The sequence below is a fragment of the Alnus glutinosa genome, chromosome 10, assembly GCF_958979055.1.
Source record: "Alnus glutinosa chromosome 10, dhAlnGlut1.1, whole genome shotgun sequence".
Taxonomy (NCBI): domain Eukaryota; kingdom Viridiplantae; phylum Streptophyta; class Magnoliopsida; order Fagales; family Betulaceae; genus Alnus; species Alnus glutinosa.
The window spans coordinates 10453069-10468861 of NC_084895.1; the positions used below are offsets into that span (position 1 = coordinate 10453069).

Genomic DNA, 15793 nt, shown 5'->3' on the forward strand with positions numbered 1-15793 from the left:
TCTGTCAGACTTTTAGGCATGCATTTCATGTGACTATTAAACTACCTCAATATGTTTTTTGGCCTGGCATTTTTTTTTTTTGGGAATCTAACTTGAGTTTTGAATATTCGGTGTTTTGGGATATTTTTCTGTGTAATTTTTTATTTATTTTTTTTTTTTTTTTAAGAAAATGTTAGTTGTTGTTGACAACGACTCCCAGAGCCAACTCCGCAAGAGGACAAGAGTGGAAATTGCTGCTGCCAAGGAATCGATCAGCAAAAGGGAAATTGTGATTGAGCGGGCTATTTTGATACTAGATGTCATGGTCGCACCCTTCGCCTTCATCAACCAAATCTTTTAGGAGAATGGTTGGCTGAGCATGTTCAACTCCAACAAAGTCTTTCCTCGACTTGTGCGAGAGTTTTATATGAATATGAAGATTGTGCAGATTGTGAGGCTCTGTTCGGTTCTCGAGATAAATGTGCGCGGAACAGAAATTAGGATTGATCCTACTCTCATCAGCTTGGTGACCAACATCCCTTTGTCTCCTAATCTTTGAATTCCTTTCCAAGATTCTGTGGTACCCCCCTCCTGGGAAGGCCTGAGGATGTACTTTGATCCTCAAGGAGCACAAGTATGGCATGAAGAGATGAAGTCTATTCCCATTGGTTGGCTGCAATCTCCTGACCGACTCTTGGCTCGGATTGTATTACAGAATCTTTGGCCGATCTACTGGAACAGTGATCTTACTCTCAAGAGGGCCAGATTTCTTTATGCCATCGTCACCAAAGTTTCTTTCTGCATGTGCAAACTTATCGTGATGACGATGATAGAGATGCAGGAAGACAGTCAGGTGGCCTTGCCCTATAGAAGACTGGTGACTAGGATCATCTAGAGGTTTGTGACTAACATTCCCGTCTATGAGCCTGAAGCTTCACCTGAATGACCATTTGGCAAGCAGGCGGTCATGAAGTCAAATGTTCAACTCCAAAGGCACCTGAACCCAGAGGAGCTAGCTCATCCAGTTCTACCGGCTCAGCTAGAGCCATCGATCAGTAGCTTCTACTTCACACACTGCATCCCCCAGTGATGTAGTTCTAAGTGCATTGAACCGGATTACTGATCAGCTGCAGTCCATGAAAACCCAGATGATTGAAGGGTTTTAGTCTTTTGACGAGCGGTTCCAAGCTAAAGTGGAGTAGGTCAACATCAATGTAGAAACCTCTCTACGTTACTTGGTGATTAAGTGCTGTCATTTATTATTTTTTTTTTAAGTTGTTTTGACAAACAGTTTATTTTTGTCTGGGCTATTTTGGATAATTTTTGTTGGATTATCATGGTTTATTTTAATGCCTATTAATACTCTAAACCCTTTGTCCTTTTGAGATAAAAAAGGAAGAGTATTTTTAATTTTTGGTATAGGTCATTTTTGTCCCAAAATGGCCAAAGGGAGAGTTTGTTGGTTTATTTTAATTGGCAACATTTTGTTGACAAAAATGCTTTCATATCAGGGACATCGTATTTCTTGAAGAACTATTGCAGAATATTTATTCTAAGATGGAAAGAGCAAAACAAGGCAATATCTGCACATAATATCACTAAGAAGGAAAGATTCTGGAGAAGGAACGTTTCTGGAGACTTTACAGATCAGAAAGTAGGTTTTCCCTACACCACGTCCTGACGTCTAGATGCTAGAGTTCGAACTCCTAGCTCAGAAACTCAGAGTCTGATACATGTCTGGACACCATCAAGGGACGGCTAGGTCAGTGAGTTCAAGTCCAGAAGAGGTCTGGACAGCCCAGTAGACACAAAGGTCAGTATGTTCCTGTTTGCAAAGATGTCTGGATGCAGAAGTGAAGACTGCGGACGAAGGAGCCTTTTTATGCAACAGTCCGGATGGTAGGGTTGCAAGTCCAGACGCACTTCAGCAATTTTATGAAGTCACAGTTGCAGGTCCGGACGCTGCTTATGGATATCAGACCTTGTGTAGAATTAGGTTTTCTGACGCCTATTTAAAGGGACTTCTAGGCTATGTTTTTGTATGAATCCTAAATAGAATTCATGTGTGCTAAGAGAATAGTTATTAGGCAAAAAATGTTAGATGTGCTAATTTTCTTAGAGTTTTTGTGTTATAACCGTTCAACCGTTTGAAGCCTAACTAGAGAGGAGCTCTAGCTAAAGGGATCAATTGAAGAACTCTTCAGACATGGTCTTGTAGAGAAACATTAAAGTATATGTATTTGTTAGAGTTCAAGGTACGACTACTGCCAAGATCTTGTGATTACGACTGTCTTATAACTAAGTATTTATTTTGTTAGTTGATTTCCTAGGTTTGGTTGCCCCTGAGTAGTTTTTTTCTTTGGTTCAAAGAGTTTCCACTTCACCACAAAATATTTATGTCAATATCTTAATTGCTTTACATATTTGGTTGCATGCTTGGTTGCGGTTAATTTAGGAGTCATTATTATTTTTCAATTGGTATCAAAGCGGGTTCACTCGTTTTTGGATTTATTTCTTGAGTGTTATCCTAGACTCTGTTTTTATCATGTCTTATGACTTTGATAATTGTAAATTAGAAGAATAAGATGAACTCCAAAATATTTTTCTTTGATTAAGAAATATATTGAAATTAGAGATTCAGACATTGAACATCTACAAAGACTTAAAGATTTTAAAACTGAACGAAATTGTTTAAATGAAAAAATCAAGTCTTTGGAAGATGCTTTGAATGAATCAAAATTCCATTGGAAGGTTCTTCTAATTCTAACTTGAATTTTGATAAAGTTACTACTTCTCCTTCACATGCTTTGACTTCTTGTATAACTATGTTTGTTAAGCCTAGCATGTCTGATAATCAAATCGATGATAATTGTGAGGGCAAAGCGAAAAATATCAATGTTCTTAGTCACAAAGAATTTGAATCTAAAAATCTCATCAAGAATCATTCTAATTCTAGATTCATCCCTACTTAACCAAACTATTTTAGATTCATTCTAAAAAACCTTGGGTTAAACAGTATGTACCTAAGCAAGATGATCCAGGTATTGAGAACCAAGTAAGAGCCTTAAGTGACCAAGTCAAACTCATAAGTGCTAGGAACTGTTACTTCTGATAAAAAATTTGTCATTTTGGGTAATAAAAGAGATCAGAAAAGTACCAAGGATAAACAGGTTTGGGTAAAAAACGGAAGACAATATATGTTTGGTTGCTCATACTGTCTTAAAGGTACTTGATACTTGTTTGTGGTATTTGGATAGTGGATGCTCTAAACATATGATAGGTAATAAGACTCTTCTCAAGAAAATCTAGATGGACAGAGGTCGAAAGATCACCTATGGAGATGGTAGCCAATATAAAGTCATCGGAAAATGCATCATTCAAATTGCTAGACTTGCGGCATCTCAAGAAGTCCTATATGTGGAGGGACTTAAAGTAAATCTACTCAGCTTCAACCAATTCTGTGACAATGATCTTGTGGTGCAATTTTCAAAGAATGAATCCAACATCTTTGATAGCAACGACAAGTGGCTGATGGGAGGAGAAAGAGCTATTGACAACTGCTATGGCCTTTCTGGCCTCACTTCAGAATCTCAAATCACTTGCAACAAGGCAACAATTGATGATAATGAACCTTGGCATCAAAGGTTGGGGCACTTAAACTACAACGATCTGCTCAAGATTGCCAGCAAAGAAGTTGTTAGAGATTTGCCAAAAATAGACAAAATCGAGAAGGGAGTATGTGGACCGTGCCAGTTGGGGAAGCAAGCTTGGGTAGCTCACAAGAAAACCTTGTGTATTCTCACTTCCAAAAATTCAGAACTGCTTCATATGGATCTCATAGGTCCCACAAGAACTACTAGCATGGGTGGAAGAAAATACATCTTAGTTGTTGTGGATGACTACTCCTAGTATACTTGGTCTCTTGCTCTTCGGCAAAAATCTGATGCTTTTGATTAAGCCCAACAACTATTCAAAAGAATTCAAATTAAGCAAAATTGCTCTATCATGAGAATCCATAGTGATCATGGAAGAGAATTTGAGAATTCCAACTTTTAGGAATATTGCAATTTTCATGGTATTCAACAAGAATTTTCCTCACCTATCACTCCCCGACAAAATGGTGTAGTGGAGTGAAAGAATAGAGTCATTTAGGAGATGGCTCGGGTTATAATACACTCCAAGAATCTGGCTCAACATTTTTTTGGAGAAGTTGTCAACACCGCCTGCCATATCATCAATCAAGTGTACCTTCGGCTTGAGACCAATAAGACTCCTTATGAAATATGGCGAGGTAAGAAAGCTACAGTCAAATATTTTCAAATTTTGGAAGCAAGTGCTACATTCTTAGAGACCGGAAAATTTGGGCAAGTTTGATGCTAAAAGTGATGAATGGATCTTCTTGGGATACTCCTTTAACAACCAAGCTTACAGAGTGTTCAATAAGAGAATTGGGACTGTTATGGAATCAATCAATGTTGTGGTTGATGATGAAGAAGCTGGAGCACTTAGCAAGGGGGAGAATCCATTGCCTATAGATACTCCCATGGAATCATCAAGTCCTATTAAACAAACTGTCAAGTCTCCTTCTTCACCTAAGGATAAGCTAATTATTCCTACTGATACACCTCTTCAAAAAGCTGTACCTCATGAGAATTCAGCTAGTGAATCTGAATCATCTCAAGATGAACTTGATCATGCTGATCCTCCCAAAGATCCATCCTCATGGGTCAAGCTGAATCATCCTTATAGGCAGGTACTTGGAGACTTTAATGAAGGTCTTTGACTAAGAAATAGAGTGATAAATCAAGTTTCCTACAATTGTTGCCTTTTTCAGTTTGAGCCCAAGAAAGTAGATGAAGCCTTACAAGATGAAAGTTGGATTGCTACAATGCATGATGAATTACATCAGTTTACCAGAAATGATGTATGGACTATTGTTCCCATACCTCTTGATCACAACATCATCGACACAAAATGGATGTTTAACAACAAGCCCGATGAGCATGTTATTGTGGTTCGAAACAAGGCTCAACTTGTTGCTCAGGGGTACAATTAGATTGAAGGTGTAAATTTTGATGAAACAATTGCCCCTGTTGCTCGACTAGAGTCCATCAGAATTCTGCAATCCATTGCCTGTCATCTTGGATTCAATCACTATTAGATGGATGTCAAAAGTGCCTTCTAGAATGGTATACTTCAAGAAGAAGTCTATGTGGAACAACCCAAAGGACTTCAAAATTCTCATCATCCTCAGCATCTCTCCAAACTGAAAAAGGCTATGTATGGCCTTAAGCAAGCTCCTCGGGCATGGTATGAGTGACTTACTACTTATCTCTTGGCTCAAGGTTTTACAAAAGGACATGTTGATCGGACCTTATTTATTTGGAACCAAGGTAAGCACAAGCTCATTGCTCAGATTTTTGTGGATGATATCATCTTTGGAGCTATAGTTGATTCTCAAGCCCACAAATTCTCTAAAGAGATGAAGCAAGAATTTGAGATGAGTATGATTGGAGAGCTAAATTTTTTTTTTTTTGTGTCTCCAAGTCTAAACCCCTAAAGGGATCTTTATCTCTCAGTCCAAGTATGCCAAAGACTTGGTGAAGTAGTTTGGTCTGGATGGGAAGAGTCATGCTTGCACACCTATGAGCACAGGTGTTAAAATCAGTGTAGATCTTACAGGCAAAAGTGTGAACTCTACTCTTTACACAAATATGATTGGGAGTCTTTTCTACTTCTTAAAGAATCTCATCTCATTGCTGTCAAACATATCATCAGGTATGTAAATGATACAACTACTCATGGTCTTTGGTATTCTTGAGAGACAGATATTGTGCTTGCAAGGTATTCTGATGCAGATTAGCCTTGCAATGCTGATGATCGAAAAAGCATGTCAGGCAACTACTTTTATGTTGGCACCAATTTGGTAGCATGGCTGAGTAGGAAATAGTCCTTTATTTCTCTATCCATTACAGAAGCATAATACATAGCTGCTAGTAGCTGCTGCACTCAGTTGCTTTGAATGAAGCAACTTCTTTTTGATTATGGCTTTGCACAAGATACCATGGTTGCTCATTGCGACAATACAAGTGCCATTAATATTTCCAAGAATCTAGTTTAGTATTCTCGCACCAAGCACATAGACATCCGTCATCACTTCCTTCAGGATCTTGTTGAGTCCCAGGTAGTATCTCTTTCTTTTATGCCCACTCACAACCAAATGGCTGATATCCTTACCACACCTCTCGATGGTAGAAGGTTTGAATCTTTTAGGAAAGCCATTGGTGCCTGTGACATGTCCTTCTACATGCTAGGATTGGACTTTAGTGTGTTCTTTAGTCTTCTCTGCTTAAGCGTGTCTTTTTACTATTTTTCTTGCTATTTTTTAGTTTTTTTTTTTTTCAAAAACACAGGGCGATGATGTAGTTTATTCTTTATAAATTTCATTAGATAGCTTATGGATGATGCAGTTTATTCTTTATACATTTCATCAGATAGCTTATATATTTAGAATTGATATCTTAATCTATGTGCATTGATGACATATTCTTACATATGCTTGAGATCTTTTGCTTGATATCTGCTAAGTTTTTCTATTGCATTTGAAAGTTGATAGTTTATTCCTCTCATGCGATAAATTTTGTGCACTATCAAAAGCTCCCTTAAGGTAAATTTTTTATCTTTGGTTTTTTATGCTGAAAATTCTTTTAACAATTTTTTTTTTTTTTTGAACCTAGAACCTATAAATTCTGGCACTATTATTGGGTTACAGCTCTAAATATAAAAAGCAAATAAATTCTAAAAAAATATGGATATCATAAACGATTCATTTCTAGATGTGTTGTTAAATTGTTCCTACACTTGTCCTTTTAGAAATAGCCAGTGATCAAATCATTGTGAAAATAGACGATCACTAATAAATTAAGTAAAATAAAAAGTGTTGTGACTTAGGGGGAGTGTATCAGATGAGGGTGGCTAGGCCCTAGTAAGATAAGTTTGACTTTTGAGTCATCGAACAATAATTTTCTCTTATTTAGAAAATTCAGCTGTTTCAGACCTTATCAATGAGCATGCTGCCTTAATTGAGAAAGCTTTCACACACGACACGCATGGTATGAGTTGAGTAAATTTTCTAAGTTTCATATTCTGCAGAGAAATTTTTACTAATAAATTACTTCACTCTCATGTATATTTTTAGATATGTTTGAACTACTATATGACTAATTTCTCCATTTTATATACATTCGTGTTCTGATTATCTGTGTGAAAGAATACCTCTGCTTGTCTTTCTTACTAGGGCTAGGCCGCGTAGTAAGATAAGTTTGACTTTTGAGTCATCAAACAATAATTTTCTCTTATTTAGAAAATTCAGCTGTTTCAGACCTTATCAATGAGAATGCTGCCTTAATTGAGAAAGCTTTTACACACGACACGCATGGTATGAGTTGAGTAAATTTTCTAAGTTTCATATTCTGCAGAGAAATTTTTACTAATAAATTACTTCACTCTCATGTATATTTTTAGATATGTTTGAACTGCTATGTGACTAATTTCTCCATTTTATATACATTCGTGTTCTGATTATCTGTGTGAAAGAATACCTCTACTTGGCTTTCTTATCTTTTCCAGAAAACTACAGCAGGATTAAGTGTTGTGTCACTTTTTTTTTTCAATTGTTTCGATAAACTATTTATTTTTGTTAGGGTTATTTTTACTGAACACTAGATATTTTGGATAATTTTTGGATTATCATGGTTTATTTTACTGGCTGTTAATACTTTGTTTACCCTTTGTCCTTTTGAAACAAAAAGGGTGAGTATTTTTAATTTTTGGTATAAGTCATTTTAATTGGCTACATTTTATTGACAAAAACACTTCCATATCAGGGACACCGTATTTCCAGAAGAATTATGGCAGAATATTTATTCTAAGATGGAAAGAGCTAAACAAGGCAATATCTGCTCAGAATATCACTAAGAAGGAAAGATTCTAGTGAAGGAAAGTTTATGGAGACGTTACAGTTCAAAAAGTCGGTTTTCCTTACAGCATGTCTGGAAGTCCATATGCCAGAGTCCGGTCACCTAGCTCTGAAACTCAAAGTCTAATACATGTCTGGACGCCATCAGCAGACGGTTAGGTTAGTGAGTTTAAGTCCGGAAAAGGTCTGGATAGCACAACAGACATAGAGGTTAGTAGGTTCCTTTAATGCAACCGTCCAGATGCTAGGGTTGCAAGTCCGGACGCGCTCAACAATTTTATGAAGTTGCAGTTGCAAGTCTAGATGCCAGAAGTCAAGTCCGGACGTTGACTATGGAAATCCGAATTTGTGTAGAATTAGGTTTTTTGAAGCCTATTTAAAGGGGTTTCTAGGCTGTGTTTTTGTATGAATACTGAATAGAATTCCTGTGTGCTAAGAGAAGATTTATTTGGCAGAAATTGTTAGATGTGCTAATTCTCTTAGAGTTTTTGTGTTATTACCGTTCAACCGTTTGAAGCCTAACTAGAGAGGAGCTCTAGTTAAAGGGATCAATTGAAGAACTCTTCAGACAGGGTCTGGTAGAGAGGCGTTCAAGTATAGGTACTTGTTAAAGTTCAAGGTACGACTACTGCAAAGGTATTGTGAGTACTGCTATCTTGTAACTAGTTATTTCTTCTATTAGTTGATTTCCTAGGTTTCGCTGCCCCGGAGTGGTTTTTCTCTTTGGTTCAAAGAGTTTCCACTTCGTAACCAAATATCTGTGTCAATCTCTTTATTGCTTTACATATTTGGTTGCATGCTTGGTTGTGGTTAATTTAGGAGTCATTATTATTTTTCAAATATGTTTTCAATTGTCAAGGTTTTCATACTAGATATATCATTATGTATATGCGTTTGAATGGGACAAAGCATATGCACACCGTTACGGTTGGTTGCATATAATGTTTTCATACACTCAAGAAGGTAGGACACATGTATATGGATGTAGCTGAGTTATGATGTTTCTTGGTTTCATGCTTAGATATGTTTGTATGCTTATGTTATGCTACTCAAGGGAGCGGGTGTAGCTGAGTTATGATGCTATATATTTCCATATTTAAAAGTGCATATATGGCAACTCCATAGGGTGGGATACATTTATAATATATGCGCAACTGAGCTATGCTGTATATATGTACAATGTTATGACTTAGAGGGGTTAGTATAAGAACGTTTTCGAGTGTGAATTGGGAACATGCCCATATATGCACAGCTAAGATATTATATATAGCGCCCCAAATTTTAAGACATAAAATATAACGTCTTAAAATATAATTTTAAGACCTAGTAATAAGGCAAAAGAATATATATGAATATTTATGATAATAAATATTCATTAATATTTTATGTGAATATTTATAGGATTAAATATTATTTGAGGCATTTTCATAATTCTAAATTGATTAAACAAGATTATCGGACCTTAAGCTATAAAATCGAAATATGAATAATTAAATCTGGACACGACAATTGATCCTCACAATATGGCGCTCAATCGTAGTAGCTCTCGATTGCCAAGAAATGGCGATCGATCGACATAGTTCTGCAAAAGATGAATTCCATCGCACCAGCTGTCCTCCAATTTTTTATACAAAATATCTTTAACTTGATGCTGAAGTAGATGCTCCCAACCGTTGGACACGATCAAAATAAGCTCATCTTGGCCGTCCAAGATTCTATAAAAGGAATGCAGCCCTTCGGTTCATTGCACACCTTAACCTTCTTCTTCCTCCGTTTTTCCTTTCTTTCTCTGTTGCTCTCTGCTCTCCCTCTCTCTTTTTTGTTTTACAGCAGTGAGTTTAATCTTTGTTCTGGTCTCGGTCTATAGTTAACTAAGTGGGTATTTGTTTTCCAGCAAGCTCACACACACACCCACGGCCAAGGAATAACTCTCTGCAACTTTCTCCCTTATACTTCTTTCTCTGTAATTTCCGCAGAGACTCACCCAAGCTCTCCCTTTTTCTCTTGCTCTTCTAATGACAGACAATCTCTCTCAACCAGTAGTTCTTTCCCTTTAACAGAACAGAAACAGAAACTCTTAATCCTTTCTGTTTTCTTCTCAATGAATAGTAGAAAATAGATACAAAAATGAAAAATAAAACTCTGTCTCTCACACACTTGGCTAGCTTCTGTTTTCAAAGGAAAAAATATAAGAGAAGCTCCGAAACTCTCAAATATCCACTGCCTCTATTACAACTAACTCAAAGGAAAAGAGAAGAACTTACTCTCTCTATTTTCTTTCTCCCTCTTTGTCGTAGCCAACAAAGAAAAAGAAAAGATTAAAAGTTCTCTCTCTCTCTCTCTCGGCTAGTAAACCAGGAAAAAGAAAAGGAAGTAGAAAGCTATCCTATCTCTCTCAGCTGGTTCTGCTAGAAACACTTGGAGCATTTCTCAAAAATATCTCAAACTTGCTTTGGAGATATTTTGGTAAGTCTCTAAACATAGTTCAATTTTTATGATTTTTATAAGTTATTAGATATTTAATGTTTAAATGTTGTGTCTAAACAGGTATTTTCAAGTGATGTATTTAATTGACAAAATACACCATTATAATGCCCAAATAAAATGGAGTATTTTGTAAAATGGTCGTTATTCTACCCAATTTTATAAGACTAAAATAAGAATTATTTATTTTTATGCTGATATGCCATCCATCTAGTTTTAAAATATAAAACTCATTATTTACATTAATAAGGTCACTACATCAATTTTGTACAAAATTGATATAAGCTTTTTAATATTAATGTTATTATGATGCTGGTTTTAATTTAAGTGTATTTTAGGCATTAATTAATAAATGTCGTAATAATACCCACATGAAAATATGTGGTAATATAATCGACCTATTTCATATGCCGTTGTAATATCCAAACTATATTAAAAACTATGTTAGGTTATTTAAAAGTCAGAAATAGTAATAAAAGTATTAAAATAGCTTCTTAGTATTTTGTACTAATATACTATCGCATATACCAAACTATATTGCCGTAAACACTTGTGTAAATATTGTTTGAAGCAGGAAAGAATTGTAAATATTTTATACTTGCTGAGGATGATACTGATTTCCATAATGTCATGTTTACGAATTTATGTAATTATATGCATTTGTTTAATTACATGTGTAAGTATTTTATAATTATTGAGAGTGATACTGGTTTCCATAATGTTGTGATTTATGCTTTATTTAATTATATGCAATTTGTTTGGAACTTTGCACATTTTATTGTTATGACTAATAAATGGGTTAATAATAAGTTGGAAAGTTGTCACTACTAGCGGCATGGGAAAGTCGTCACTGCCTGTGCCGCTAAACAATAAAAGTTGGAAAGCCGTCGCTACTAACGGAATGGGAAATTATAAATTTTCACGTATGCCTTTTTGTAAAAGGCAGGGCGTTACATTATATTTAAAGGGTTTCATAACTATAGTGTTTACTCTATCAGCTACGAACTACTTTTATAAGAATGTAAAACCCAAAGGTAGTTGTTATTGTAAAGTCACATGGATAGTGAAAAGCCACCTCACTGTGAAAACTTAGTGATTTTTATAAGCGTTGAGCATGTGGACTCATATTTTTGCATGGGGAAATGTGGTGCCCCATGATCACTTAGATGGTATTGTTGCTATAGGTACCAAGGATTTGGATAAGGATCCAGTAGCTGCATACTATGGCTGTTGTGACTGAGGTCCTAGGATGCTAGAATTTCAAGTTTGACTTATGGCTAGTCAATCTATTGTCATGTTCATAGAGCTCTATGGTACATATATTTGTCTTGTGTCGCATGTGGCACTTTTGTATAGTTATTCTTTGTAACGTAATGGATACAATGTTTAAACTTTAATGAAATAGATGTATTTGTCAGCTCTGTGTGTTATGCAAGTTTTTGTTAAGATAATGTTTCTGCTGATATGTGTTAATGATATAACATGTTCACGTAAGAGACGATGAAGGCTATGTACAAGTTATTGTGATGATCCAGTTTCAAAAAAACAAATGGTTCTGAATCAGGTTGCACAATAAATATTTTTAGAAGCCCTTGATAAAAATTGGAATATCACACAAAATCTAAACTGGAGATTTGTAATTGTTGTAAAAGAATAGGAATAAATTAACAAATTTTGTACAAGTATATATGCGAAATATGAAATTTTTTCAGATATTAAATAAATCATTAATTTTTAATTTATTCTCTTGAGACATATTTCATGTTTACTTTATGGACGAAGTAATTTCTGCATTGAGATTGCCAACGCTAAAAGAAAAATAGTTATTGGAATATTGTTTCTCTAATGAAGGCAAGTCATGGTTTTATCATTTAAGTAATTATCACATGAGAAAATATGAAGTTGTCCAAAATATTGTTCTTACTGTTGCAAGCCAACTCTTAGGGAAAAAACAGTTTAGGGAACAACATACCTGATCTTGTGGTTTTTACTTGATTGCTTTTGGGTCTTTCATTGTTTTGAATGCTCAAACGAATTTCCTCTATGGCACTAGTAGGTTGAATGTGTATGCCTTTCATAAAAAAGGGACATTGAATCTCAACAAGAATGCAGTCATAGCGTTAATTAATACATATGGGTAAATGTTTTTTTAGCAACATAAAAGATTAAACAAATAACTATTCAATTTATCATGATTTTACCTAAAAAAAGAAAAGAAAATGGAAACTCTTCAATATACCTTAGAAATTTGACTTTATCGTATAGTGTGTTCCAGCCTTCGAAAGGTAGCAAAAATTGCACCAGATATATGGGTGCAAATGCGACCAAGACATTATTTTACGAAATAAATCCTCTTTATAGGTGTCTTGGAGGCTATCTTTTCTCCTTTTATTTTATTTTTTCTTTTTGGATTCATGATATGTATAATAACGCCCCTAGGTGACAAATCTCTGGTAAACAATTCGTTTTGTTAAAGAGAGAGAATCAAGCCCAAAACTCACGCGAATTAGAGTAGCTAGCGGCTATTAGAGCACTATAGGGGTGCAAAAGCACTTAAGCCCAAACTTTGACTAGACAAGAAAGCCCACATAAACACAATTAGCAAACATAATATTTAGCCTCTACGGTAAGCTGAATTACAGCTCTAGAAGTAACAAAACTTGGAATATAATAATAATAATAATGAGTAGCAATGACAATAACAATTTTAACAGGAAAAGTTACAGGGGATATATATGAAATGAAAAAAGGAGGGAGTGAGTAATGGAGAAAGGATGTCACCATATGGTCTTGTGACAGTAATCAGTGTCACCTCGAGCTAACAAAAACCCAAAAAAAATCCAGCGGTAATTCAATTAAGCAACTTGATTCCGAGTGTTATGACGTCTCACATCTTCATGGTATGAGAATGATGATGTGTTTATATATATTCGTACCATTTTTGACACAACGTGTTTTAAAGTCATGATGGGTATGAAACTATCAGAACTTTACAGTTAAGCATGCTTATGTAAGAGTAGTACGAAAATAGGTGACCTCTTGGTAAATCTGGTTCAGGAGAGTTAAAAGCGAACAATATTATGTTGTTGGGTATGGATTGTTACAAGTCTTCCCTCTCTCTTATAGTTATGTTGTATTGTGTGTGAGGTTGTTTGTGCTTATTATGTGTTCTATATCGCATGCTTATTTTTACATGTAAGGGTTTGCCTCTTGATATAGGAGAGAGAACCTTCCTTTCGGCAGTAGAAAAGTAGTGGTAAAAGGTGACATGTGGCACTACCCTTCTCTATGCTAGTGTGCAAGATGATAGGTAGGTGAAGAATGTGACATTTGCTCAAAATCGCAAATGTGCCTATCTATTCCCATTTGGTCTTAGTTCCCCAAAGGTGGAAGTTGCAGATATAATGATTTAAACTTTATAATAAGCATTAATGACCGAAAATGCTAGAGAGAGGGTGACTAGTCAAAGTTATGCTGAGCTTTAATCGATTGGTCCCCTGAACATCACCTTTGCCATCAAGTTTCCTAATGACACATCGATTGTGTGAAGCCACACAATGGATGGTCACTGTGGGTATGACAATAGATGGTTGGACCACATCCTTATTACCAAATCACAATTTCCCTTCTTCCCTCAGGAAACAATTCATGGACTTGGTTCATAGTTTTCGGAAGAAAAAAAAAAGAAGAAGTTAAAGGTGAAATAGGTTATGTCCACACATTTCCTACATGTTACAGTGTCACCAACTTGAGTGGCCACGCATATGTTTTGATCTAAGGGTTCAGTGCTCAACTTGCATAGTTTCACATAAGTGGATGAAATGAACGAATGGGTAGCACCCGAATCAAACAAGATTTAGGCTACACTACCAAACAAAGGGATTGTACCTATGACTACATTAGTGGCATTGGCTTCAGCTTTGACATTTCCTGGTATAAGTGAGTGCACCTTTGCTTGGCAAGTTGTCTTGGCTGGTTATTGGTTGCTTGCGACCATTGACTCCTTGTATCTGACGTAGGGCATTGACTTGCAAAGTGGCCAGGTTTGCCACACCGAAAACGTAACCTAGACCTTATCATACATTCCCCAGGGTGTTCCCCTCCACACTTGTTGCACTGTGGTTTACCACACCAAAAACATAACCTAGACTCTATCATACACTCCCCAGTGTGTTCCCCTCCACACTTGTTGCACTGTGACACACTGACATTGACACGACTTGCAGGGGCATTCCTTTTCCCAAAGGATACGGAACTACTGCTATAAGACTATCGCTTTGACGTAGGTGGAGGAAGAGGCGTTCCAGATGACATGGAACACTTCCTATTCACATAGTCAGCAGTTGCTTCCTTGATCCCTCTCTCAACAATGGTAGCAGTTTGCACCATTTTGGTGTAGTTGTTAATCTCGAGGAAAGCAATCCTCTCTTTGATTCTTGACGTTAAGACGCCAAAAAACCTTTTAGCCTTGGTTTGCTCATCAGGGATGAGGTGTGAAGCATAACTTGACAACTTAAGGAACTCAGCTGAATACTGCTCAACTAACATGTTCCCCTGTTTCAGATCTGGGAACTTTCGAGCACATTGTTGTCATCGTGCTCGAGGGAGGAATCGGTCATTGAACTCCTTCTTGAATCGATCCCGTGTGATTGGGACACAAGAGGCCAATTCTTCAGCTATAAAGACTTTTGTTGACTTCCACCAATACTTGGTTTCACCGTCCAACTTGAGTCCAGCATAGTCAACCTTCTGACTATCTGTACAACTAAGGGCATCAGCAAGGTCCTGGAAATTTGTGATCCAGTTGTCAGTTGCCAAAGGCCCAGCACTTCTATCAAACATTGGTGAATTGTGTTTGAAGAAGTTGGTCGATGAGCAACCAACCTTATTATGATGTTTGCCCTGTCTAGGTATGGCGGCCATCATGGTTGTCATGAATTGCGCGGCATTGGTCCAAAATTGAGCCATGTTGGGCATTTGAGGAGGAGGCAGACGAGGTGTTGGAGGTAGAAGCAAGTCACTTCCATCTCTATCACCCATGAAAGACTCCTCTTCCTCACTCATTTGAATCATTTATCCAAAAATCCCTATCTCTCATTTTTTTTTTTTTTTTTTTTTTTTTTTTTAAGAAAAAGTTAAGAGTAATAATATCAAATAATGATGTTTTATGTGTACTGTCTTGCATTTGGTATCACTTTCTTTTTAATAGATGTATGAAAATATATGAAATTATTAGAATGTTTGAACTTATAGTTGGGAGTTAATGTAATTTATTTATTTACGAATGTATGTTCAGATTTCAATTAATCGGAATCACTTGCTAAAGTATTCGATACATACTTAATTTTGGAA

The 15793-nt window shown here is 36.2% G+C and overlaps 1 protein-coding gene across 3 annotated transcripts in view; it reads right to left on the reverse strand.

Annotated features, from left to right (window-relative positions):
• The window catches only part of LOC133880430 (uncharacterized), a 92959-nt gene that overhangs the window by 17280 nt on the left and 59886 nt on the right, over window positions 1–15793 (reverse strand). For 2 of the 3 annotated variants that reach the window (XM_062319378.1, XM_062319380.1), the window contains exon 6: window positions 12414–12512. The exons of the other annotated variant lie outside the window; for it this stretch is intronic. In XM_062319378.1, the coding sequence (XP_062175362.1) occupies window positions 12414–12512 (99 nt within the window). The remainder of the gene's footprint in view (window positions 1–12413; window positions 12513–15793) is intronic. 3 annotated transcript variants of the gene reach the window in all.